This window comes from Benincasa hispida, chromosome 2 (assembly GCF_009727055.1).
Source record: "Benincasa hispida cultivar B227 chromosome 2, ASM972705v1, whole genome shotgun sequence".
Lineage (NCBI taxonomy): Eukaryota > Viridiplantae > Streptophyta > Magnoliopsida > Cucurbitales > Cucurbitaceae > Benincasa > Benincasa hispida.
This window is the reverse complement of record NC_052350.1, coordinates 15,286,620-15,311,701: the sequence shown is the minus strand read 5'-3', so window position 1 is coordinate 15,311,701 and position 25,082 is coordinate 15,286,620. Positions and strand designations below refer to the sequence as shown.

Sequence of the window (25,082 nt, the reverse complement as noted above, 5' to 3'; positions counted from 1 at the left end):
CGGTAACTTTGGCCCAGCTATACTTACGAAAATTTGTGAAGAGTCATCGCACCATTGATTGGTTATATCCAATGGACACATAAATATATTTGTAATGTGAAGAGTACAGCTGTCGGTCTTTAGTGGAGTGATCGGCTGTTAATGGAATTTGGTTTATTTAATTAAAGAGTTTAATTAACTATCCAAGTACCATTGGTGCTTCAATCTATAGGACCATAAAGTCCCCTCGGTAGCTCAACTGGGATAATTGAGTACTAAATTAATTTTGAGTTAATTTGAATTATTCAAACTAATTGAGATAATTAATTATATATGATATAATTAATATAATGTAGTTGATGCATTATAATATAAAGTTTATTTTGGAAGAAAATAAGTATTTGGATATGATTCTAATATTAATTATATGAATTTGATTCATATAAAAACTATAGGTTAAATTTAATATGAGTTTGATTTATATTAATTACTAGGTTTAATGAGAGAACTTCAAACTATAGGTTATATTATGTTTGATATAATATAAACTATAGGTTATATGTTATGTTAGATATAACATATAGTATAATATATATAACATATAATATAATATATGTTATATAGTAAACTAGTTATTATATATTATATATTAATTAAATTAAAAATTGTTTTTATTGTTTTAGTTAATTTAATTTAAATTAGTTAGAGGGAGTTATAAAAATATTGGATGATTGCATTCGATCTAAATAGAGGTCGATTGTTCGTATTTGATTCACTACCGTCCATGACATCGAAGAAGAAGCTTGAGTCTTGCCTTGAACCGTTGATTTACACCCTACCATCGGTTCTTCACTACTGTGACTTCAAACGTTGGAAGCCAGACATAGAAACATCTCGTTGGAAGATATCCTGACCTACCTCTACGAACACATAGCACAGGTTGTTAGATTGTGGAATATTTGTTGTAAAATTCTTAGAACATTTAGTGACCGGTAGTGCCACATCTGTAATCACTCAAGAGAAGATGAGTGACTATAGGATGCAAATGGCATGTCAATTGTGGACGAACACTCTATATTATTGACGTACATGTATATTATGTATATTATTAATGTAATTTTACTAATATATTATTTAAATTATTAGTGTAGAACTAACATGAATAGACAAACATTTGAGTAACATAAATAGACAAACTTGAGGAAAGTTGTGTAAGTGATAGTGAGATTAGCGAGAGCGAGATGCAGAGGAAGCGAGACATTTCCAGAAAGATTCATTCATGAATAGCCAACAAGTTAATTAAACTTATAAAGGGAGAGCGAGATAAGCAAGACATTTGAAGAGATTCGTGAATAGACAAACTTTAATAATTAAAATTATAAGCGAGACATTATAAAAGGGATTACAAGTGATAGCAAGATGAGCCAGAGCAAGACGTTTCCAGAAAGAATCATGAATAGCCAATAATTAAACGTATAAAAGGGAGAGCAAGATAAACGAGACATTTGAAGAAATTTGTGAATATACAAACTTTAGTAATTAAACTTATAAGCGAGACATTATAAAAGGGATTACAAGTGATAGCGAGATTACCGAGAGCGAGATCTAGAGAGAGTGAGATGTTTCCAGAAAGATTCATGAATAGCCAACAAGTTAATTAAACTTATAAAAGGGAGAGTGAGATAAGCAAGACATTTGAAGAGATTTGTAAATAGACAAACTTTAGTAATTAAACTTATAAGTTAGACATTATAAAAGGGATTACAAGTGATAGCGAGATTAGCGAGAGTGAGATTCAGAGAGAGCGAGACGTTTCCAGAAAGATTCATGAATAGCCAACAAGTTAACTAAACTTATAAAAGGGAGAGCAAGATGAGTGAGACATTTGAAGAGATTCATGAATAGACAAACTTTAGTAATTAAACTTATGCGCAAGACATTTTAAAAGGAATTACATGTGATAGCAAGATTAACGAGAGCGAGACGTTTCCAGAATGATTCATGAATAGACAACCACTTAATTAAACTTATAAAAGGGAGAGTGAGATAAGCGAGACATTTGAAGAGATTTGTGAATAGACCTACTTTAGTAATTAAACTTATAAGCGAGACATTTTAAACTTTTTGAGGATTACAGTGGCACATAGAAAATTACAGTTTTGAGGATTACAAATGGCACATGGAAAATTACAGTTTTGAGGATTACAAGTGGACATAGAAAATTACAATCGACCGACATTTGAATCATTTGGATTAGAATCAGTAGGTCGCTCTAACGTGAGCGGTTCACTGCAGTTTTGTCGATTATGCCCGTAGTTCCCACACTGTCTGCGGTGTTCTCCTCTTGATGGTATTCTTTGTACTCTTCATCGTCCAACCTGTACCACTCTTCTAGGAGGTGTAATATGCTTTTCCACATATCCTGGAGGTCTCTTCCATTCAGATATGTGACCGAGTGAATTTATGGGCTTTGCATAAGCAGCCATGAGGGAATCAATGCTATAGAATGGACTGCACAAACCTCGGATGGTGACGTTTCATTCTCACATAGCCACAATTGCATGCGAACATGGGATACCAAGTGAGTCAAATTCTTTACATGTGCATTCCTTCGTATGGAGGTTCACAATACCGTCCAATCGATTATCCCGTACATGGATCCTATAACAATCAATCGGCTCAACTCGATATTGTCTGCCCTTGTCACACTCAGTTGCTAATTGGTTTTCATAGTAGTTCGAGTGTGGCGTCATTCAGATGCCCAATAATTTCTCCGTTCATAAAACCATGATTGGATAAGACCTCAAACATGTTCCAATAAGCACATTATGGGCAGTTATCGATATTCTTTGGTCAATGAATTGAAACACACTGCACTATTGGACGTCATGTTATCGTATCTTCGTTCTGTATGGTAAACACGTGTCCACCTTTCAAGACCAATATCCTCCAAATATTTCGATACAGCACCATTTCGAAAAGCATGTAGTTAGTCCCAGTGTGCTTGGAACTCTGACATGCGAAATGCCCTGGCTGCATTCTTGAACATCCCAACAATCGTATTGTCCTTAAAGTTGGAAAGAATATTATTTTCTAGGTGGTATGTGCACAATCCATGAAATACCGTGGGAAAAACTACACAAATAGCATTGCCAATAGATACTGCTCGATCGGACACGAACACCAAGTTAGAGGGTTCCCCAATGGCACACTTCAAATTCGACATAAACCACTTCCGAGCTCGATCAGTTTCATTGTCCACAATGGCATATGCTAGTGAGTAAACTTGGTTGTTTCCATACATGGAAACACCGACCAACATGGTCCCTTTGTATTTTCCTTTCAGATGCGATTCATCAACAATTATCACAGGCCGACAACTTGAAAACCTCTAATACAAGGCCCTAATGCCATAAACATGTACTTGAAATGGGCATCATTTTCAAGTTTGATTTCAAACCTTATACCTGGATTCTCCATTTTTAACGCTTCACCATATGCATGTAAAATAATGTATGACTCTTCTAGAGTACCCCTAGCAAGAGCATAAATAGTTTCCCTTGCACGCACACCTTATCGTAACTTATGTTTATGTTGTATTCTTTCCTCATATTCTCAACGATGTGACGAAGTTTATAAACATGCCCTATGCCTGTAAACTTGTCTTTGATTAGTTCGCCAACTACTGCAGTTGTTGCTTGTCTATGGCCATGATTTAAAATTCCAATAGAACAGGTGTGTGACTGCATATACTTCGTGATCTTAAATATGTCACACCCTAGAATTTTCTCTGCACGAAGGCTCCACTTACAATTATCTTAAAGAACTCTTATTCAAGAGAACCTATAAGCAGAAGCAAGATCTTTCCAAGCCCATTGTGATAGAATTAAAGGCATTCACAAGCATACAAAACAGCTATGCATCTTCTAACAAATTACAACTTGCTTTATTAATTAAATACAAAAGGAATGAGAGACATACCTTGAAGAACTCTTCTTCGATTAATCTCTCGCTCTCGTGAATACTGGAACAGCAATCTCTCGCTCTCGCCCAAATCGCCTACCCAATCGTCTAGAGGTCACGAACAAGCAACCTCTTAGACACCACCACTCTGCAACCTTGGTATTCTCGGAGTGAGAATCCAAAAGGTGTGGGCTCTGTTGGATTTGGTAAAGGGTTGGAGGAAAACAACGATTGAACCAAACGACCAAGCAAGTGGGATAATGAACTGTTTATCGCATAGACTTTGTATGCTTGATCGTTTAGTAAATCTCGCTAGGTACATGATCGCTTAGAAAAACAGGCTTGATCATTTACACGATCGTTTAATGAATCTCGCTTTGCACGCGATTGCTTAGTAAATCATGTTGAATCGTCTACACGATCGTTTAGTAAAATGCGCTTTATACGATTCGACCCAGCCGTTATTATGAGCAACCTGTGAAGGTTTAACTTACTAATCATGGTTATATCGAGTGGACATAATATATCTATAGTGAAGGGAGTTCAGGTATGGGCTTTAATGGAATCACCCATTAGTTAACGAATGGGGGTTAGATCGGTTCTAATAGTTTAGCCGATTAAATCTCGGATTGTTTGAGCCCATGATCTGTAGGTCCGTGAGGTCCCCTACTAGCTCGTAAATGGGTATGCTTTAGGGTAGCTTGAGAAATTAATTTGAAACGTTCAAATTAAATGGAACAAAGAGAATAAATATTTAAATATGATTTAAAATATATAAAGATAATTATTGTGCAAAAATTAATTTAATATTTGATATAAATTAATTTATGAAATTAATTTAAGAAAATCAATTTTTTAAAATGATTTACAAGTCATTTTTTATTTTAAAAATAAAATGGAAATTCGTTTGTTGGATTGCACAAAGTGGAAAAAGAGTTTTCTCCATTATCATCATCTTTATGCTCACACACAAAGCATTTTCTTCTCTACTTTGATTCTCCAAGCATGAGCTGCAAGCCATGCACTCCATCTCTTTCATATTCATTTTAATATATAAAGAAGATTGGAGTTGTTGGAGAAGAAGAAGAAAAAGAAGAATACAAAATTTTGAGAGAAATTTCAGTGAAGAAGAGACTGTCTTCTTCAACTTGCTGTTGTTGTGAGCTTTTCTTGTTTCTCCACATCTTCGAGCTGTTCTTGAGTCCTACAACTCTGCCTAAAGCTCCAAGAGCATAGTAGGGAAGGCTTTAAGGTGGTTCACGTTGATATCAAGTGAAGACAGCAGCTGAATAGACATTTTCTTGGAGAGTTCATCAAAGGTATGTTCTGTAAACCCATTTTTATGAACAACATGCTTTAGTTTTTGCCAAAATTAGTGAATTAGAATGCTTATGGATTCTTGATACTTCCGCTGCATGTTGTTTAACTCTTATAAGTACTTTGTTCTTTCGACCCAAAAAATATGAATATAAAGAACAAACTGAGCCTCTCCCAAATCTTTCATATGGAATTGGGTCGCTAGCCAGTTTTTAACTGATATCAGTAATGTTGGGATTGGTGTCCTAATTCTCCCAGATTCTCGTTGTTTTGTAAAAATACACATTGTTCAATGAATAAAATAAGTGTTATTTAATTCTGGCATTTACTCGTATCCAATAAACAAAGCTCCTTGGTCATCTTATGTGAACTTAAACATGTATATGTGATATACAAGTGGATCATGCCTTAAGTGATAACCTAAATAGGTTTGTAGTATAAGGATTAAGGTGGATACCTGATCCTGATGACACTACGGATACGGCCCGCTTTGAAGAGGTTTGCAAGTGTTGTAAACTACTATAAATGGTTGATCCTGACCATGCATGTGGAAACGTGCGAGCGGGGGTGTCCTATACAAAGAGTTTGTATAAGACCTGGACCACAAGATGACTAGACTCTGTATATAGGTGACACGACCTCAATCCTAAGTGTTTTGGGAACTCCTGCCTTTGGCGGCGGTCCTTTGATTAGTATGAGTGAGAGTGGCCAGATTTCCAACTCAACATGCCTACCTTTTTGGGGACTTGTTTGATCTGAGAGCTAGGAACTCAATACATAAAATGGAATTCACTCCTTTCTCGAAGTAGGGATAAGTAGAGAGATTACTCCCTTAAGGGTTGATTCTAGGGCTTGAACATAGTGGCCACAACTTCTCTTTGGAAGAGAAGACTCGGTCGTAGTAGGACTATGACTTATGTTCATTAGAGGGATCAGTGGTACCAAAGGAGACGGATGTAACTACAGGGGCATAACGGTTATTGGCCCAGTTGTACTTACGAGCGATCTGTGAAAGGTTGTCGCACTGCTGATTGGTTAAGATGGACATATAATATATCTGTGGTAAGGAGAGTTCAACTATCAGTCTTTAGTGGAATGTCTGGCAGCTAACGAATGGTGGATCCCGTGACTAAAAAGTTTAGTCAGTTATTCACGTACCATTGGAGCTTCGAGCTACAAGTCCATGAGGTCCCCTTGGTAGCTCAATGGATTCAGTTGAGGATCAGTTCTTGGTGTTGATTTGAAATGTTCAAATTGACAAGAGGTATTTGATTATATATGATATAATTGATTTGATGTATGAGATACATCTAGGTGGAGGATGATTAAATGAGATTTACATTAAGTACCATGGAATAGAAAAAGAACTATGGTTTATATGTTTCATGAGATGAAATATTAAAACTATAGGTTATAAATATAGTATGATAAAATATAGTATGATAAGTTGGATATCATTTATATTTATAATACTATTAATTATTGGATAATCAATTATTTTTCTTTAATAACCAAAGTAGTGGGTGGTTATTGGATTCATGTTAACCATGAGTTTAAAAAGGAAACAGTTTTCTATTTTCAAAAGAGAGTTTTACAAATGATTGAAAATTTTTTTGAGTTTTCTCTCTCACCGCAAAAAAAAAAACTCACGTAGTCGTCAAGTAAATACAGATTTACTAAATGACAGTTGGACGAGTAAAGATTGTGCAGTATTACTAAATGATCGCATAGTTTTGTTAGACGATCGCTTGCCCTAAGTAAACGATCGTGTAGAGTCTGTAGGCAAAGACCGAGCTAAATAATGAGCTAAACGATCGCATAGCTTTTACTAGATGATCGCTTAGCTTTATCAAAACGATTGGCATCGACCTATACGATAGGTCTCCGCTATCTCCCACTTGCCCAGTCGTGTATGCGATCGGTGTTTCCTCCTTCATCTGCCTCATACCAAGTTCCGAACAGAATCCACCCTCTAGATTCTCACACCAAGAATACCAAGGTAGCCTTGTTGGTGGTATCAGACTCAACTCGACATCGTTGAGGTTTTCTAAAGGTCGTTGTGGTGCTTCGGAGGAGTTCGCGTTATTGCGGGGGAGTTTGTGATCGAAACGATTGTTGAGAACGAGTGCGAAGAGTTTCGTGCTGTGTTGCGGTCATGTAGATCAGGCGTTTGAGATTGCTGTTTGTTCGAGAATGGAGCGTGGAGACGCTTCTGCCATTGTTCGTATAGTTTGCTCTTGTGCATTTGTTCATGCTGTAATTTCTCTGTTAATTGCATAATCGTTTGTTTGAAGTCGACGTATATGTATTTGTTCATTCATGATTGTAATTTGGAATTATCTTGTTTCCACTGCTCATGAAAATCGCGAATCTAATTTCCTTCAAGTAAACCTAGTAGGATACCATATACATACAACACTAGGAAAACTACTAAATTGTGATGATTTTCTTGTACACACAAGGCTCATCAATGTTTTGGTCAAAGCCGTACGATTTGATCGCAGTATCAAATCAAATGTCCAAGATCGAGACACCTGTTTCAACCCATAAATGGACCGATTCAATTTGCAAACCTTTTGCTCTTGACCTTGGGCTATGAATCCCTCGGGTTGCACCATATAAATGGTCTCCTCAAGATTACCATTCAGAAAGCCAGTCTTGACATCCATTTCCATATCTCATAATCATAATATGAGGCAATGGATAGAAGGATGTGGATAGACTTCAACATAGCAACAGGAGAGAAAGTCTCCTCATAATCAACTCCCTCTACCTGGTATAACCCTTTGCCACAAGTCTCGCCTTGAAGGTTTGCACCTTCCCATCGACACCAATTTCCTCTTGTATATCCATTTACATCCTATAGGTTTTACCCCATCAGGTTGATCTACAAGATCCTATACTGAGTTGAAGTACATAGACTCCATCTCGAGATCCATGGCTTTGACCCATTCATCCTGGTCAACATCCTCTATTGCCTTTCGATAAGACAACGGATCCTCAACCTCGCCATCGACTACCATAGCCAGGATTTCAGTGAAACTGATATAGCGAACAGATGAGTTCACAACTCTTCCACTACGTCGAGGTTCCTTCAACTCTTGAGGTGGATCAAACCTACCTGATGAACTTCCATCAACAACTCTTGTTGATGGAGCAGACCCTTCAATAACTCTTGTTGAAGCTTCAGTAGTTTCATTGGAAAGTTCACACAACACGATTTTACTACGAGGATTGTACTCCTCATATGATCCTGCTCTAGAAAGGTCTCGTTTGTCGACATAAACACCTTGTTTTCCTTAGGATCATAAAAGTAATCCCCTCATGTATCTTTGAGGTAGCCTACAAATAGGCACAGCCTCGAACGTGGTTTCAGTTTCTTTGGATTAGCCTCAAGCATATGTACTGAGCAACCTCATATGCGGAAGTGACACAAACTAGCTTTACGCTCGTTCCACAACTCCAAAGATGTTCTGGAAACATTCTGGGAAGGAATACAGTTGAGGATATAAGCTACAATTTCCACTGCAAAACCCCATAATGAGTCTCGTGACTATATTATTTATATCAAGTAGAGGAGAAATTACTATAGATATATGATATCAAACTGTAGGTTAAGAATATAATATGGTTATATTCATTTATTAATTAATTAGTCAGTTATGTGATAATTGATCAAAAATTTCTCCTGAATCGTGCGACAGTGGGAAGATCAATTTCGGTTATTGTAACTGAAGAATAAAATGAAAATTGGTCTCATTTTGCAAAGAGTTCGAAAAAATCGCTCACGATGTGAAAACTTCACGATCGTTTAGTTGAGAGCCTATACGATAGCGCCCATCACCTAAACGATCGAACACCCGTGTACTAAACAATCGCACGCATTCTCTAAATGATCGCTTAGCGCATCGAGCTTTTTTGAACAACCGCTTACTCTTTACTAAATGATCACTTAGTAAAACCTATACGATCGTGTACCTTTCTCTAAGCGACAAGCACCCGACTATACGATAGTCACCTACTATCTCCCACTTGCTTGTCGTTCTACATGATCGTCCTTTCCTTCTTCCTCTACAAATTCCATCAAAGTCCCCTCTTTGGATTCTCACTTCGAGAATACCAAGGACTTCAAGTGGTGGTGTCATCCATGGTTGCTACTTGTTCGTGTGCTACCGTTTTTGTAGACGATCATGCTGTTAGGCGACTGATTGTTGGGCGATAAGGACCGTAAAGGAGTCGTTTCCGCTAGATTGAGTTCGAGTGAAGACAGTCTTCAACTGGTACATTTACTCAATTTGTTGTATTTTATTTGTCAAAGCATGCCTATAATTAGTGTTAAAATGCATACCTGTTTGTTAGAATGTGTGTATGGTAATTCGATCACAATGAAATAGGAAAGATCCGAACCCGCTCATGGATACTCTTGTTTAAGAGTTTCTTCACATTCTTCACCAACCTCTCAATCCTATTGAGATTGATGTGCCCTAATCAAAGGTGCCAAAGTTGGGTATTTTCCTTAGGAGAAACCTTAAGTCGTTTATTTTGAGTTACGGCAGTTTTAAACATCTCTATGTTATGGAGGGAAGTTGTTGCTAACGGCCTTAGCACATACAAATTATTTTCCAGTTTTGCTAAATAAATCTCAACACCATCTTTCAGAATAAACACTTTATTCACCGAAAAGTTGAGAGTATATTTATATTCAATCAGACATTTTATAGAAATTAAGTTCCTCTTTAACTCGGGAACAACATACACATCATTCAAAATGATAAATTTATTCTGTACAGTCAACTTGAGTCGTCCTACTGCCACAGCTGAGACGACGTGCCTGATGTTTACTCTCATCGTCATTTCTCTAGCCTCAAGCTGTCACCAGGATCTAATCCCCTTGTTTTGCCTTGGCCTTAGTCTTCTTCTTCTCCTTCAACCAGTGAGGACAATTCCGCTTTCAGTGTCCGTCCTAGTTGCAACAGAAATATTTTCCTTTATCAACCGCCACTGGTCTCCTTCCCCGCTACAAATATATTTATGTGTCCATTGGATATAACCAGTCAATAGTACGATAACTCTTCACAGATCGCTCGTAAGTACAACTAGGCCAATTTACCGTTTTGCCCCTATAGTTACATCTAACTCCTTAAATACCACTAATTCCTTTATTGGACAATACAACATAGTGAGTGGACACCTCTCGAGCTATAAGAAGGTGTGTAATGCCACATCGTTCAAGCCCCGAAATCAACCCTTAAGGTAGCAATCTATCTACTTACCCCTACTTTGAGGAATGAGTGAATTCCATCTTGTGTAGCTGAGTTCCCAGCTCCCCAATCAGACGAATCCCCAAAGTGGTAGGTTTAAGTCAACAATCTAGCCACTCCACTCATGAAAATCAAAGAATCACCCTCATAGACAGAAGTTCCCAACTCACTCAGGATTAAGGTCATCTTACCTATGGTCATCATAGTGAAATCAAAGTCTCTGTCATGAATGCCATTATATAACGAGACTAAACACTTCGTGGTCCGGTCTTATACAAACTCCTTTGTATAGGATACCCCCGCTCGCATGTCTCCACATGAATTATCAGGATCAGACCATCTGTATCACTTTACAACACTTGTAACATCTACAAAGCGGGTCGTATCTGTAGTGTCACTAAGATAAGGTTTCCCTCCTTTATCTATATACTACAGACTATTTAGGTTATCACTTAAGGTATGATCCACTTGTATGTCTCCACATACATGCTTAAGTTACAACGACAACCAGGGATCTTAGTTTATTGGTTTATGGTAAATGCAACTAGAATATCTCATATTTCATAGACAACAGTGAAGAAAATATCTCATATTATTACATCCCTAACGTTTGTTCATACAGATGTTTACAAGCTACAAGATCCTACGAGAGTTTAGAGCATCAACCCCAACATTATCCTCTATACATTTGACAGTAAACAAAGACTTAGTTGACTTTCTTACCTTATATTCAATATTATTGTTTATGGACACAATAGACAATCTCATTTTTAAATCACTCTGACTCAAAAAAAAGTTGACCAATTTCAAGATTTGTCTCAGATGAAGAGGTACCAGACATAATCAATTCCTCTCTACGACATGGAATTCAATCCTGCTGATCTCTCATTAACAACCACTGCAAATCTACGCACATCTAAAGGACCACAGTCCATAGAATTCAATCCTACTGATCTTTCATTACCAACTACGAAAGGATCACGCTCTTCTGAAGGACCACAATCCATAAAATTCAAGCCTGCTAATCTCTCATTACCAATAATGAAAAGATCACACTCTTCTAAAGGACCACAATCCATTGAAGTAAGTCCTTCTGATCACTTATTACCAAGCACAATTCTATTACATTGAGTTTTTCTTTTCAAGTCCATTGCATGAATGTTGTCATTGTCTATTGATAATGTTGATGGTTGAGTGTTCATAGACAATGGAATATCACCCTTTTCTCGATTAAGCTCATATAATACCTCATATTGTCTGTCTACACTTGTACCATCATAACTCATATTCACATTTTCTTCGTGGTATGAGTTTAGCGTTATATATAACTGAACTCTATAAAGATCTTTCCGGAAAAAAAGGAAGCGAACATCACCATCATTCCGTATGTACTGTGGAGGGGCTTCAAAGTCAAACTTATATTTAACTCTCATAACAACATCAAACTTTGAGCAATTTACATTTTCAACACTATAAATGTGAGCTTTAAGTTCTTCATACTTAAAGATAATATGCACAATGATTCCTGTTAGCTCCCCTCCAACATAAAAATTTTGGTTCTCATCCCAATGACCTCTGTATCGAATTAATAGACACTTTTTTGTCATCCTACAAAGCAAGAGAACATTTTTTATTAACTAGAAGTAATACACATGGATCTCTCTATCTGTCGCTCCCAATTGTTCTCGCTCGCTCTCGCTACTCTCGCTTTCGCTGTATCACGCTCTCACGGTGTCGCTCAAGCTTGCTCTCTCACTGTCGCTCTATTTCGCTCTCTCCACCTTTCTCGTTGTCGCTCTCTTTCTCCACCTTTCTCATTGTCACTCTTTGTCACAACATTTTCGTTATGCTATTTACATACTTTTTTTTAGACCATGTTCCTACAAACACCAATGAAACCAGGTTCAAGAAAAGTCTGTTTCGTTCTAAAAAAATTGTTCTGAAAACTCTATTTGGTTCCGAAAAACTCCGTCCAAAAACCTCGTTCAATAAATCTTTGTTCGACAAAATGACAGCTCAAATGAAGTCTAGATTATAAAGAATTCACCATTACATGTTTGTTGTATGTTAACGATTTTAAGTTGTAGACAGATTTCGTGAAAATTGTCAAATCAATCGTATAGTGACAAACAATCACATCACGATGGAAGATAGACAAATAGCGAGAGTGAGATCCAAGTAGCGAGAACGAGACAGTTATCAAGGACAATTCTTGTAATCTCATACCGTGATAACGTCAGCAGAAGATGAATTGATAGTTTTTTAAAAAAATCGGGTCATTTGGCATTATAGCCCTAGATATTAGGTCATTGGCTCAAATTTTCCTAAAAGTAAAGGGTATAATGGTCATTTTATAAATCAAGTGAAAATTGAGGGGTCCAAAAATATATTGTTTTTTAAAATGGTCCTTGTTTCCAAAGTAAAATTGAAATGGGGCTAAAAATGTCAATTACCCTAATCTTTACTACCATCTAATTCTCGTTCCCGCTATTGCTAAAAGCCTTGACTTTATTCTTTGCTATGCTTCAACTTTTGCAGATCCCCTCTCCCACTTCTACTAGACTCTTTCAAAACTTCAGACGCTTTCCCAATTCCAAAATTCTCAATTTTTCTCAATTGCAATTCCCAAATCCCACTGCAACCACAGTTTCAATGGCGAATCTCTCCCCCGACAGTACTTCCAGAGGATCCATCACTCACATTATCTTTGATATGGACGGACTCTTATTGGGTAAATTCCTCAATTACATTCTCCTCCCTTTCTTCACCCCTTACTATTGTCTTTTCATTTTCTATCGAATCGTTTCTATCTTTCGGATCTGTTGATCATGTTTGCATATCCTTCACTGCTCCTTGTTAGTGGTTTAGTGTTTTTTTATTCGGCATTGGTTTCTATAACATTCATCCTGCATTCTACAAAGCTAAATTATGTACATGATTGAAATTGTGATTTGATTACCGCTTGAATGGACTGGGCTTGAATGTTTGGTTTGTGTAGCATCTGATGTACTTATTTAACTGTTCTACTAGATCTAGAGAGACTTTCTGTTAAAGTTTCGTGAATTTAATTGGCAACACTTTTGCTGCAGATACCGAGGGGTTTTACACTGAAGTACAAGAGAAAATACTGGCTAGGTTTAATAAAACTTTTGATTGGTCACTTAAGGCAAAGATGATGGGTATGAAAGCTATAGAAGCTGCTCGCGTCTTTGTTGAAGAGAGTGGGATTAGTGATTCTCTTAGTGCGGAGGACTTTCTTGTGGAAAGAGAGGACATGCTACGAAGTTTGTTTCCGCAAAGTGAGCTTATGCCAGGTTAGTATTAGCATTTGTGAGAACGATTGATGCTGATGATCAATTTTCTATAATTTAGTCAGATTTCACTCCATTCATGTGAAGTTTGAGAGATATGCTGAAGCAAACCTCAACAATATTGTGAATGAAAAATGAAAATGATATCTTACAAGGGAAATAATAGTTTCCTTTGGATTCTGCCTAAATCTGAAAAGTGATTCATAGATAAAGTACATTGATTGATAGTACCTTTTGTTGCGAGCAAATTTTCTTGGGGAACAGTTAGGAAATCACTTTAGACAGCTATTCATTGAGAAACGTTTTTATTTGATTGTTATCCTTGCACTGTTTTAGTTAGGACTGAGTTGTGATTACATTCTGGCTTCCCAGCCAAAGGGATTTAATATTTGGAAAAATGAGGTTATGGTCGGATTTTCCCATTGAAGCCGAGTCTATGAATGTTTGTTACCTCTTTACCTGTAAGTTTTCCTGTAGAAAGAGGGAGTTTTCTCACGTTAACAATAGAAATGGAATGAGATGAAATGTAGACTCGCTGCAGACTTGCCATGTTTGGTTCCCCTTAGTCCTTACCTTGCCAGCTTTCTCTTTCATTCTCGCTTAAGCTTTCTCAATTTGGTTGATTAATTTATTGGATACTTGAGAACCCTAATCTTTCCTTAGAACTGATTCTACACCGATAGATGGGGGATATAGACATACATTAGATTTATATTGCCATACTGCACCAACAAGATAACCAACGCTCAGGTAGTGTTTCAGCTGAAAACGACAGAAAATTCACTTTGTTTATGTACCAGGATTTTTAGCTGAATAATAACTACCATTTTCACAAAGTCTCATACCCCCCCAAAAAATGAAAATATACTTCAATAGAGTAAAGGGGAAAAAAAGAGGAACAATGATAGGAGATATCCATCTAGGCCTCTTAGACCAGCAAATCTCATTACTTCTGCAGATTTGTAATCATTCTCCAATTCCTCACAAAAGTCGAATGCAGTATCTTCTACTTTTAAGGTGAGATTAGGACTAATTAAGCTAAAAATACATGAGAGAAATAGGTCTCCCACTCACGGAGACTTGGTGCTTAGTTTGTAACACCCCCACCCACTTTCTTAGGCAACTGACAAATTTGGGAATTTAGCTAAAATTCTTTCTCTAGCTCACCTGTTACTTAAATTTCTATGCTTTCTTTCTGCTCACTAGCTAGTGGTTGATGTCTAAATTAATAATTTTCATTATCTTAAACTTCTTTCAGTTACTTTTCCTATTGATTGTAGGAGCTAGCCGGTTGATCAGACATCTTCATGCAAAAGGAGTACCATTTGGCTTGGCAACTGGGTATATTTAATTTTATATGATAGTCCATTGCATGGCAGATTTTCATATCATGAACTCAAGCCATCTCATGCAAATCCTAGTTCCTTGTCTCTTATTTGATAGTGTTTGTATCTCTATCATTGTTTATCTGATAATTCTCAACAGATCTCATAGACGTCATTTTGAATTAAAAACACAAAGACATGGTGAAATTTTTAAGTTGATGCATCACACTGTTCTTGGTGATGATCCAGAGGTTAAACAAGGAAAACCATCTCCAGATATATTTCTTGCAGCTGCTAAAAGATTTGAGGTATAGTTGTAACTTTGAATTAAACTCTTGGGTTCTTTCATTTACTGGCATTTAAGTGCTTCCCTTTCTTCTTCTTCTTCTTCTTTTCTTCCCTCTTTTTACAATTTGATGATGGCTATGCTACATTATTTTAACAGGATGCTCCTGTGTATCCAGAAAAAATCCTTGTTTTTGAAGATGCACCCTCAGGTGTTCTTGCAGCTAAAAATGCAGGAATGTAAGTTTGGAATCTAAAGTTTTAACACATTACAGTCTTTATGCGTTTTAACAACACCAGGAAACTTATCCCCCAATTTGTTTAACTTCGCCTCAATAGCCTCTGCAGCACCTCTCGTTTACTATTGAGTAAATTTTAATCTTTGGCACTACGTACTCACCAAAGTTTTCAATATATTCTTTTTCTTTTTTGGATTGTCAAAGTTTTCAATATGAAGTATATTACTGTTTCATATTGATTTTATGGTGGATTATTGATGCGCTCGCGGTACCAAACCTATACTTCCTTTGAATTGCTCGTTTTTCCAGTCTCATACTGAATCTTGCCTCGTTTCTTCCTTCTAATCCTGATTAGTGATTTCTAATAAATCCAGACCAAATGCAGTGTCAGTTTCTCTTCATTTTAAGATTCCATACATACCAATTCTACATTTTGTAATGTAGGCTATTGTTAAGCCTCTCAAGATTCTAGAACACAATGCTTTGCGTGAAGTACGGAAATTTAATTCTAGATTTTTGTTTGTTTCTTTTTTTGAATGATAATTTCAGTTTCTGGTAGTGAAAGATTGCTTCTGACTAAATTTTCATGTTCATGACATCACTGACTAAATTCAAAGATGCAATTTCTTTTGAAGGTGATCTGTTAGTTTCAGAATCCATTATAGTTTTACTGGAAAACAAATATAGTCAATGATTGATTAAATTATACTTCTAAACCTTCAACCATTCCTCTTTTGATACTCGTCCCTATATTCATATTAGTTCTTTGTATTCTTGTAAATGTATCAGTCTAGTCTAACTCCTAATTATAGTTAAGTATCTGACAAAAAACCATGTAGCACCTCAACTTTCATATGCCTCATAAACATTTACATAGTTTGAATGACTCAAGATTAAATCAATATGTTTACAAAGTACAAGAACAAAAGTTGAAAGTAATAAGAAGGTATAGAAAATAGAATCATGGTTATTGTAATGGTGGCTGAGAACTTGTTTTGGCATTGGCAAGCAGGAAGGTAGTAATGGTTCCAGATCCAAGGCTGGATAGTTCTTATCATGGTAATGCAAATCAAGTATTGAGTTCTCTCTTGGATTTCAACCCCAAGGAATGGGGTCTGCCTCCTTTTGAAGATTCAGAAAGCTAGGGCCTCACATTGGATTCATGCTGCTGAGATACAAAACTTATCATTTTAACTGAATGTTTAGATTATTTCCCTCCACATTTAAGAGAAAGGTTCCCATCAAGTTATTTATTAGTTTGTTTGGCCTTTCTTGCCAAAGTATGAACTTTGATTACCAATTTAAATTATTGAAATGAAACTACAATATTATGTTGCAGTTTCTCCTTTTCAGACTTGTTTATATCGATCTCAACCGAGACGGTTGGATCTCAAAATTGTTTATCAGAATCTCTCTTGTATCTTAAATAAATCAAGGAACCAACTCATATTTGTTATTATTATTACTTATTAAGTGAGCCCCGATGAAGAGTACATGTTTCTTAATCTTCTGTTTTGAACTTATTTCATTTGAGCAAATATCAATTTATACCCTAAACTTTGGAATGATATCGATTAAAATCTTGAACTAGTAATTGCATCAATTTAGATTCTAAACTTTTATATGTGTATCAATTTACACCCTTCTCTTCTACAAATTCCATTTGACCAAAGTTGTAGGAAACTTATATTTAAGTCAGTTAAACTTTTAAATTTTAATAAACCAATCAATTTAGGTCGATTAACCTTTAATAATCATTCATGCCATTAATTGTTTAATACATATAGACTTTTTCAAATTTCAGCTTTACATAACAGATGATTAGAGAAAATGTATGGACGGTTTTCAAAGGAAATTTGATCTAAGAGTCTATATTGATTTATGTATTAAAGTTTTGGGGTTTAATTGAAATGGTTATAAGTTTCACATGTGGTTTTTCTAAATAGAACATAATAGAAAGTGTAAATTGATACAATTATTAGTTCCTAATTTAAATTGATACAACTCCTAATGTTTAGGAGTATAAATTGATATTTTTCCTCTCTTTTATCATTTGAATGTTGCTATTACCCTTACAATTCTTAGCAAAATGTTAAACTTAACTATGACCAAGATAAAATAAATGGTAATGTCCTTTTTAGTGAGAGTAAGACAAATATATTTCTTGTATAACAAATGCATGAATATAGGGGATTTAAACTTAACAAGAGTATTGGAATTGGAACTTTTAATCACGCTTTTATCCACAATAAGACAAAGATGAATACAGTTACTCCTGCTAAAATAGGGATAAGGATGGAGCCTTTTTTTTTCCTTCCTCCACTCTACATCAAGGTTTATCGCGATTAAGAAAATATTGATAGAAATATTGTCAATATGTCAAAGTTGAGGGATATATTCAAAAACATTATAAAGAAAAGTTCAATTAATAAATGAACATTGTATCTTTTTAAAATAAGTAAAATTACTTATTACTTATATTATATTTACATGAATAATGTTTTGCTTCTTTTTAATGATTTATTTTACGTTACGATGAAAATGTCAATATATCTTTTATCTCAATAACAATATGTGAAAATAGCGATGAAAATTTAATTAAGGCAGACCAAAAATTAATATGAAAGATGTTATATGTCGAAAAGGAAGGGAGCATGGTGGTAGGTGGGAGTTTCTTTTAAATTCAAAGTTCCCAACTATAAAAAGCTTTGCATTTAGCATCTAGCATCTAGCATCACCTCCATTCCTTCAAAGAGAAGCTACCCACACAATACTCAACTGCTAAACCAACGGCCAGTAACACGCAACATCACCACTTACATTTCTGGCTAGTCGTTGACATCTCTCAACCACATATACGCACATATTTAGTTTAACTACTTCCTTTGTACCCAAACTTTCATATTCCATCAATCATGAAATTAAAGGTTTCAACCTTTTCTTGTTCAGGGATTTTTTAATTTTGATTGTTTCCATCACAAATCAGAGACAGTCACTCGTGTATCTCTTATTTAATTGTTTTTTTTTATTGTATATATCACAAATCAGAGTGGCGCAGCGGAAGCGTGGTGGGCCCATAACCCACAGGTCCCAGGATCGAAACCTGGCTCTGATAATGAGTGGCTTCAAATGGTGTCATAATATTTTTTACACCGACGTCACTTTGCTTGTTTATATATAAAGTTGAGGGGATCCGCAACATCAATATATCAAATATTTTTTTTGCTTTTGAAGGTCAGGGAGCATCATTTTGCGATATAACTTGTGGTGTATAAAGTTTTTCCTCGAATACAATGTCACCTTCAAATCCAATTGGCTCACATGTGACCAATTGAAAATGGTTTGAAATAGCTTGATGTTACATGCTCCATTTTTTACAGTTTTTTGCCATTAAGCTTGTGGATGGAACGTTGATACTTGCGCAAATATTTACCCGTAACTACCGATCCAATTCTGTTCCCTTTTTTTAGTTCAGCTATTGAATGATGTTAAAATGGCACTTGACGCTTGGAACTATATTTGAATTGACAACTTTTATTCAATATCTAGACGTATGAAATTGAAAAGACATGCAAATTGGTATATAGATTTGAGAGAGAGGGAGAGCACAATTATGAACACAATAATTTAGATCTAAATTATTTCAACCGTTTAATATTACAGCAAAGTATATATGAATTTGAAGTTTGAACCAAATTGTTGGTTGGTACAAGGAAACACTAAGAGAAACCAGAGCTCTAACTAATTGACTACATCTGTATTCTATAAATTACAAGAACAAAAGAATCCTTCATATTTAGCTGTAGATCAAAATGGGAGAGAGAGAATAGAAGGGAATACAATTAACCTCTGCCTCGCTGAGAAGAAGACCACCAAAAGTCCCAATCCAAGTGATTGACAAAGGAACTCAATAATTAATTCAACCAGATTTACTTTTTTTATTAAAATATTCTGCAATATGCCTCTGAAGCATGGGTGGAGTGAATTATCACCACACATCACGCAGATACCTTCCACTCGTTTGCAGATTTTTCACCATGCTCTCAGCCTTTGAGCTGTCAAGAGATCCCTGAAATAGACATCAAGCAACTGTAGTTAGCAAATAAGCCCAACAATGATTGTTCAGGACCGGTCGACTATCAATCGACAAGACAGTTAAGTTATGCTCAAGCTGACAGAATGCTTAAAAACACCTGTTCTTGCACGATAGTATGGAGAGTTCGGTGGACATCCCTAGCCATGCCCTTTGCATCACCACATACATATAAGTAAGCACCTTGTGATATTAAATTCCAGATATCTGAAGCCTGCATATGTAAAGAGACAATAAAGAACTTTAACATCTTTTCCATGATGAATCCAGAATCTTATAGTAAGATCATCTTTTCACCTTCTCTGCCATTTTATGTTGCACATATTCCTTCGTCGGCCCTTCACGTGAGAAGGCAATAACCAACTCGGAGAGAGCACCAGTCTCAACGTAGTTGTTCAGCTCATCCTCATATATATAATCCTTCAAAAGTAGACGAAATGCATTAGTTTGAAAATTTATAAATAAACAACAATGTATTTCTTCAACAGCCGGAGTACAAGCTTGAATCTAGGAACTTGGCAATTGGCATACCATCCGACGGTTTCTGCATCCAAAGAACAATATGGAAGGCCCCAATTCTACTCCAGATTCTTTCAAAGCTAATCTTTCCTGAAGATAAGATATTTCAACTTGTTTATTTTCTAGAAGTGCAGAAGTAAAGTAGAAGAAAGCCAAGGGACTCAGAGGCAAGTTCGCAAGTAGAAACCTGTAAGAAACCTCTGAAAGGAGCCAATCCAGTTCCAGGGCCGACCATGATAATTGGCACTTTACTATCTGCAGGAAGCTTGAAGTTGGATTGCCTCACGAAAATGGGAGCCCAACTGCAGTCATGGCTTTTCTCCATGGGCACAGAATTCTGAAGAATGCAGAAAAATTATTAGATTCTCAAAGTCAGGAGGTGATCTATAATATGAGCCGCAATCACTGAATATTATCTGAAACAAGTGAGAAAATTGATGAACTAGCTCTTAAGGAAATAAGTCATCAGGAAACAGAAAAAATATAAACCAAAATAAGGTTCGAAATCACCCAATATTTGTTTCCCAAAACTAAAAAAATTCGCCCTACACAAATTTCGAAGTGGAAAGCTTCAGTTATTAGCATATTAACTCTATTTTTTTAAGGACAACTGCTATTCATCTAATATTGGAAAACTCTCTGAAAAATTATAGCTTATCGGGATTGTATCAGGTTCATATTTGCACAAAAAGATGGAAGCAAGAAATAAATGACGCATACCTTCATCCAGGTTGAGCAAATTCCTTTATGAATACGTCCGGTTGGCATTTTGTCATAGACTAGAGCACAAGTAACATGAATTCTAGAAGAAGCCATCCTGTTAAAGGCACAAAATATAGAGATATCGATGATTCAGCATAAAGAGAACGTTTAAGAGGAGAGAGAGGGAGAGGGAGAGGGAGATGAAAAGAGCAATATGTAGGTGATGGGAAGATGCAATGTGCAGTAATATGCATTGTCAATGACAATGTACGAGAAGTGATATTCTTTCCAACATCCTTTCACTGTACGTCTATCAGATCTTTATTCTAATTAACTCCCCCTAAAATCCTAACTTATATCCCCTTCCTTGCCACTTATCTTTACGAAACAATCAGCTTTGCCTAAACAGTAGAAAATTTAAATTTTTAATTTTCTGACAAACTGGAGGCAAGTACAATATACCTTGCACATTGCAAGCCTCCATTTATGTAATGAAAATAAACATAAAACTTTGAACTTCTTCATTCTAATCGCACAAAATTCTCTTGGATATTATACCAAACCATTCTAAAGAGGTTTCAACAGAATAAAAAATGCTAAAGGAGAAGATAGGGAAATTGTAAATACCTTGGAGATGATGATATGGAGTAGAATCGAGGCTGTAAGCGTGGTGCAACAGCTGCAAAGAAGACACCAAGTGGAGGCTTGGCAGAAGGAAATTCAGCCATGACTTCAAGCAAGCTTTTCTGGCTACCAACAACAGACTGGGAATATTCATCCTACACAATTTTAAGTTTTTGACCAAATAAGTAAATATGGGTGAGATTAGAGAAGCAGAAAGGTATCCAATTTATCTTTTTGATAAACAACACTACCTTCCCAGCAGGAGATGCAAGATATCTTAATCGGTCAGCCTCTACAGGATTTGAAGCATGTGCTGCTAACGCGAGCAATGCTGACTGAAAAAAACATAAAGACTATATTAATCACCTCAACTGACAGATAGATCTCCTGGTGAACCAGAAGCATGAAGCAACAACTCCAAAACATACCTTTTTGGGTGAATTCAAAAGATCTGCATATCGAGTCAATGCTGTTCTGAGGGTGCAGGATGGAAAAGGAGGTGGTAAAGAGCTTCCACCGAGTGGGGTGCCATCCTCATTATCAGTATGTATGGAGAAATACGTTTCAGGAGATAAGCCCAATAAGTTTAGTGCCTCATCCACAGTCTCAGCTAAATTTTCACAGTAAACACCAACATGATCCCCTGTTTCATATCTGTCAAAGAGAACAGATGTTACAGGATGGAGTAATGCTACTAAATTATGGTAAAGATATATAGAACAATCCTATCAATTAACTACACTCTATTTTTCACGTCTCCTGACTGAGTGTATGTTTCATTCTATGCAGCCTACCCCAAGTAATTTGGGTATATAATCAAAGTAATTAAAGTTTTTTAAAAAATGGTATCACCAAAGTCCTTCATATACACCGATTGAGGCTACTTACTTGAGTGCAGACCCAGAAATATCAAACTCTAGATGAGTACAAGAACGATCAGATGCAGGCGTATGGAGCTCCTTCCTCACAACCACATTAGATCTTCAAGCAATAAAACAATAAGTTAAATTCTTTCTAATTTTTTTCCCCTTATTTTTAAATTTTCCAGATGGGGCAAAGTGGTGCAAGTTAAACTCAAAACTCGATACATCAAATTCTCACAACCTGAATGGATGTTGAGCATCATGTACAGCATGACCATTTGCATTCATCCAGTTCTTGTTGTCATCAGTTACATCTGCAGGATCATGGAATACCACTCGATATTCTGATATGGCAGCTGTGTAAGGTGTGGTCACTGTTGTTGCATCATCCTCATCTCGAAGCAATTGATCCAACTCAGGCCACAATGATTCTCGCCTAAAAAAGTAGTAAACCATGAAAGTATGAGTGGACAATCTTCTTTAGCAGACTTCACTAACTTCAGTAAACAAGTCACTTTCTCTATACCAAGCAGCAAAGTCATCCTCTATGCACTGATCGTCATCTCCAAGACCAACTTTTACAAGGCGCTTGCCACCTGCAAACATAAGGAATTTTATTGGCAAGCCTAATAAACTTATAAAAACTATCTTCAAAAAGACATTAATCTTTGCTTAATCAAGTTCTCAACGAATTCTTAAATTGTGGTCTCCTAATAAATGAACATCAGGAAGAAGGCAAGAGCATACCCTGAGTCTCAAGCAGCTCATCTACCACTTTTGCAATCTGTTGGTCACCAACAAAATAAAAAGTTGAATCTAGTTAATCAGACACAATGTGACAATCAATAATCAACAATTGACGACTAGAAATTTGGAAGGCATCATAGAAACCTTATTAAAATGCTCATATTGTCGGTTGCCAAGGCCAAACACTGCATAATGGAGGTTCTGAAGCCATTCCCCTCTCTCTTTACCCTATGAACATGCATATTTAGATCAGAAAAGTAATTCTAGTGATCTGCACAAAACCAAATATCCCGAAAGAAGTTTTACCTCTGTGAACCATTTATAGAATCTTGCGGTATTATCGGTGGGCTCTCCATCGCCATACCTGCATTCATCAACAATTAACCACTTGAATAACTAGAAAATAGACTTAAATCTTGAACTAAAGATAAGGGATCCAAACAAAAGCAAGAAAGCTTGCGCGTATGCTGAAACTCACGTTGCCAAGAAGAAAAGAGCGACAGACTCCTTCTTCAATTTCTGTTCGTAATCATCGTCGTCAGCCCCATAATCATCCTGCATAAGAAGGTCCAATTCCATGTCAGCACCATAGTTCGTCAATCAAAACCAGAATGTAACATCACTGATCACAGACATAAGAAAAAGAAGCTTACCAAATCAACAACTCTAAACGTGGCCTTATCGTACCGTGCTTTCGCCTCGTCAGATAGAGCCTGAGAACAATCGCAGTCACCCGTAAGCAATAGTCAAAAATTATGAACAAACGAACGAGTTAAAAGAAATTCTCAACGTCTTCGAGTGTTTTCGTATGCGAACCTTTGCAAAGCCTTCAGCAGTGCCTGTCTGCGTACCAAAGAATATCGTAACCTTCTTCTTGCCGTCTTCAACTTCTGGCTCTGGCTCCTTCGCAAGCAGCGGCTTAGGAAGCTCCACCGTCTTAACTCTCCGATTTCCAGATCTTCGCCACACGAGAACAACGAAGCAGCCAATCATGACGGCGATCGAGGTGGTTAAGATCGCAACTAGCTCGCGATTCTCGAAGATAACTAAGGCACCCTCGCCAGTCGATTGAAATGAAGAATTAGACGGGTCCATCCTGCCCTTAATTATGGCCGACATGAACTCGAATGGAGAAGCCTTCACAGAACTGGACTGCGATTGCATGGTGGACTCCGAATCAAAGAAACTAAACACCTCACTGGAATCCGGTGGCGCAGAGAGGATATGGCGGAATAGCCAAGGAAAGATACCACCGGAATCCGGTTAAGAATTGGAGAGAAAGCGTATGAAGTGCAAATGTGAATAGCAGCAGTAGAGAATAAGCCGGAACTCCGCTGCACGGCGGCGGAGAAAAAGGGCGGTGGCGGAAGTGGTGGTTGTGCGTTGGCGTTGAGAGGGAAGAAATTAGAGAGGATGTTTATATTGGAAGGGCAAAGAAGCGCGTGAACGAACCAACGCCTACCAAACCCGACTGGTCAAACCCACCTAACACCATACATTTAACCATGGTTAACTTAACCTTCCTCCCCTCCACATTTCTGAATTTTGATTGCCTTTTTTAATTCCAGTAAATGATATATAATTAATAATTGTTCCAAAAAAAAAATCCAACTTTTTATGAAACTGAAGTTTTCTAGCCAGCCCCAAAACGGGGAAGAAGAAAGTAACTTTTCTTTTAGCCAACACACACCACAAAAATAAAGACGACCTTGCGTAGTTCATGACATTAATAGTGTCCTTTTCTTTTGCCTTTTGAATGATAATAAGTATCATAATAATTGAATTATGTTACAAAATTAAGATATGTTTTAATAAGAAACTTGATCCTAGTTTAATTGTAATTCTGATTCAAAA

At 36.6% G+C, this 25,082-nt stretch overlaps 2 protein-coding genes and 1 non-coding gene across 3 annotated transcripts; 2 read left to right on the top strand and 1 right to left on the bottom strand.

Annotated features, from left to right (window-relative positions):
* Positions 1-13,012: 13,012 nt before the first annotated feature.
* On the top strand, positions 13,013-17,173 carry LOC120070780 ((DL)-glycerol-3-phosphatase 2). Its single transcript, XM_039022664.1, has 6 exons — positions 13,013-13,251; positions 13,610-13,834; positions 15,112-15,172; positions 15,317-15,464; positions 15,602-15,681; positions 16,693-17,173. The coding sequence occupies exons 1-6, from the start codon at positions 13,041-13,043 to the stop codon at positions 16,823-16,825; spliced, it is 858 nt and encodes a 285-aa protein (XP_038878592.1). The 5' UTR covers positions 13,013-13,040; the 3' UTR covers positions 16,826-17,173.
* Positions 17,174-18,723: 1,550 nt separating this feature from the next.
* On the top strand, positions 18,724-18,795 carry TRNAM-CAU. Its single transcript has one exon. It is a non-coding gene; the product is annotated as a tRNA-Met (tRNA).
* A 501-nt stretch (positions 18,796-19,296) lies between these two features.
* On the bottom strand, positions 19,297-24,649 carry LOC120071397 (NADPH--cytochrome P450 reductase 1-like). Its single transcript, XM_039023659.1, has 18 exons — positions 24,045-24,649; positions 23,882-23,941; positions 23,707-23,783; positions 23,535-23,592; positions 23,373-23,456; positions 23,229-23,265; positions 23,008-23,077; positions 22,723-22,917; positions 22,507-22,599; positions 22,047-22,272; positions 21,870-21,953; positions 21,622-21,773; positions 21,013-21,109; positions 20,480-20,629; positions 20,305-20,382; positions 20,071-20,193; positions 19,874-19,987; positions 19,297-19,749 (listed from the first exon to the last, which is right to left on the bottom strand). The coding sequence occupies exons 1-18, from the start codon at positions 24,390-24,392 to the stop codon at positions 19,669-19,671; spliced, it is 2,127 nt and encodes a 708-aa protein (XP_038879587.1). The 5' UTR covers positions 24,393-24,649; the 3' UTR covers positions 19,297-19,668.
* Positions 24,650-25,082: the final 433 nt, after the last annotated feature.

What these genes read in the sequence shown, in the direction of transcription:
- LOC120070780 (XM_039022664.1), top strand. Translation starts at nt 13,041, where the DNA reads ATGCTTCAACTTTTGCAGATCCCCTCTCCCACTTCTACTAGACTCTTT. An exon ending in GCAAAGTGAGCTTATGCCAG is followed by an intron (nt 13,835 to 15,111) that starts GTTAGTATTAGC and finishes TATTGATTGTAG; the next exon opens with GAGCTAGCCGGTTGATCAGA. An exon ending in CCATTTGGCTTGGCAACTGG is followed by an intron (nt 15,173 to 15,316) that starts GTATATTTAATT and finishes AATTCTCAACAG; the next exon opens with ATCTCATAGACGTCATTTTG.
- LOC120071397 (XM_039023659.1), bottom strand. Translation starts at nt 24,392, where the DNA reads ATGCAATCGCAGTCCAGTTCTGTGAAGGCTTCTCCATTCGAGTTCATG. An exon ending in CGTTTAGAGTTGTTGATTTG is followed by an intron (nt 23,784 to 23,881) that starts GTAAGCTTCTTT and finishes CTTCTTATGCAG; the next exon opens with GATGATTATGGGGCTGACGA. An exon ending in GCTCTTTTCTTCTTGGCAAC is followed by an intron (nt 23,593 to 23,706) that starts GTGAGTTTCAGC and finishes TGATGAATGCAG; the next exon opens with GTATGGCGATGGAGAGCCCA.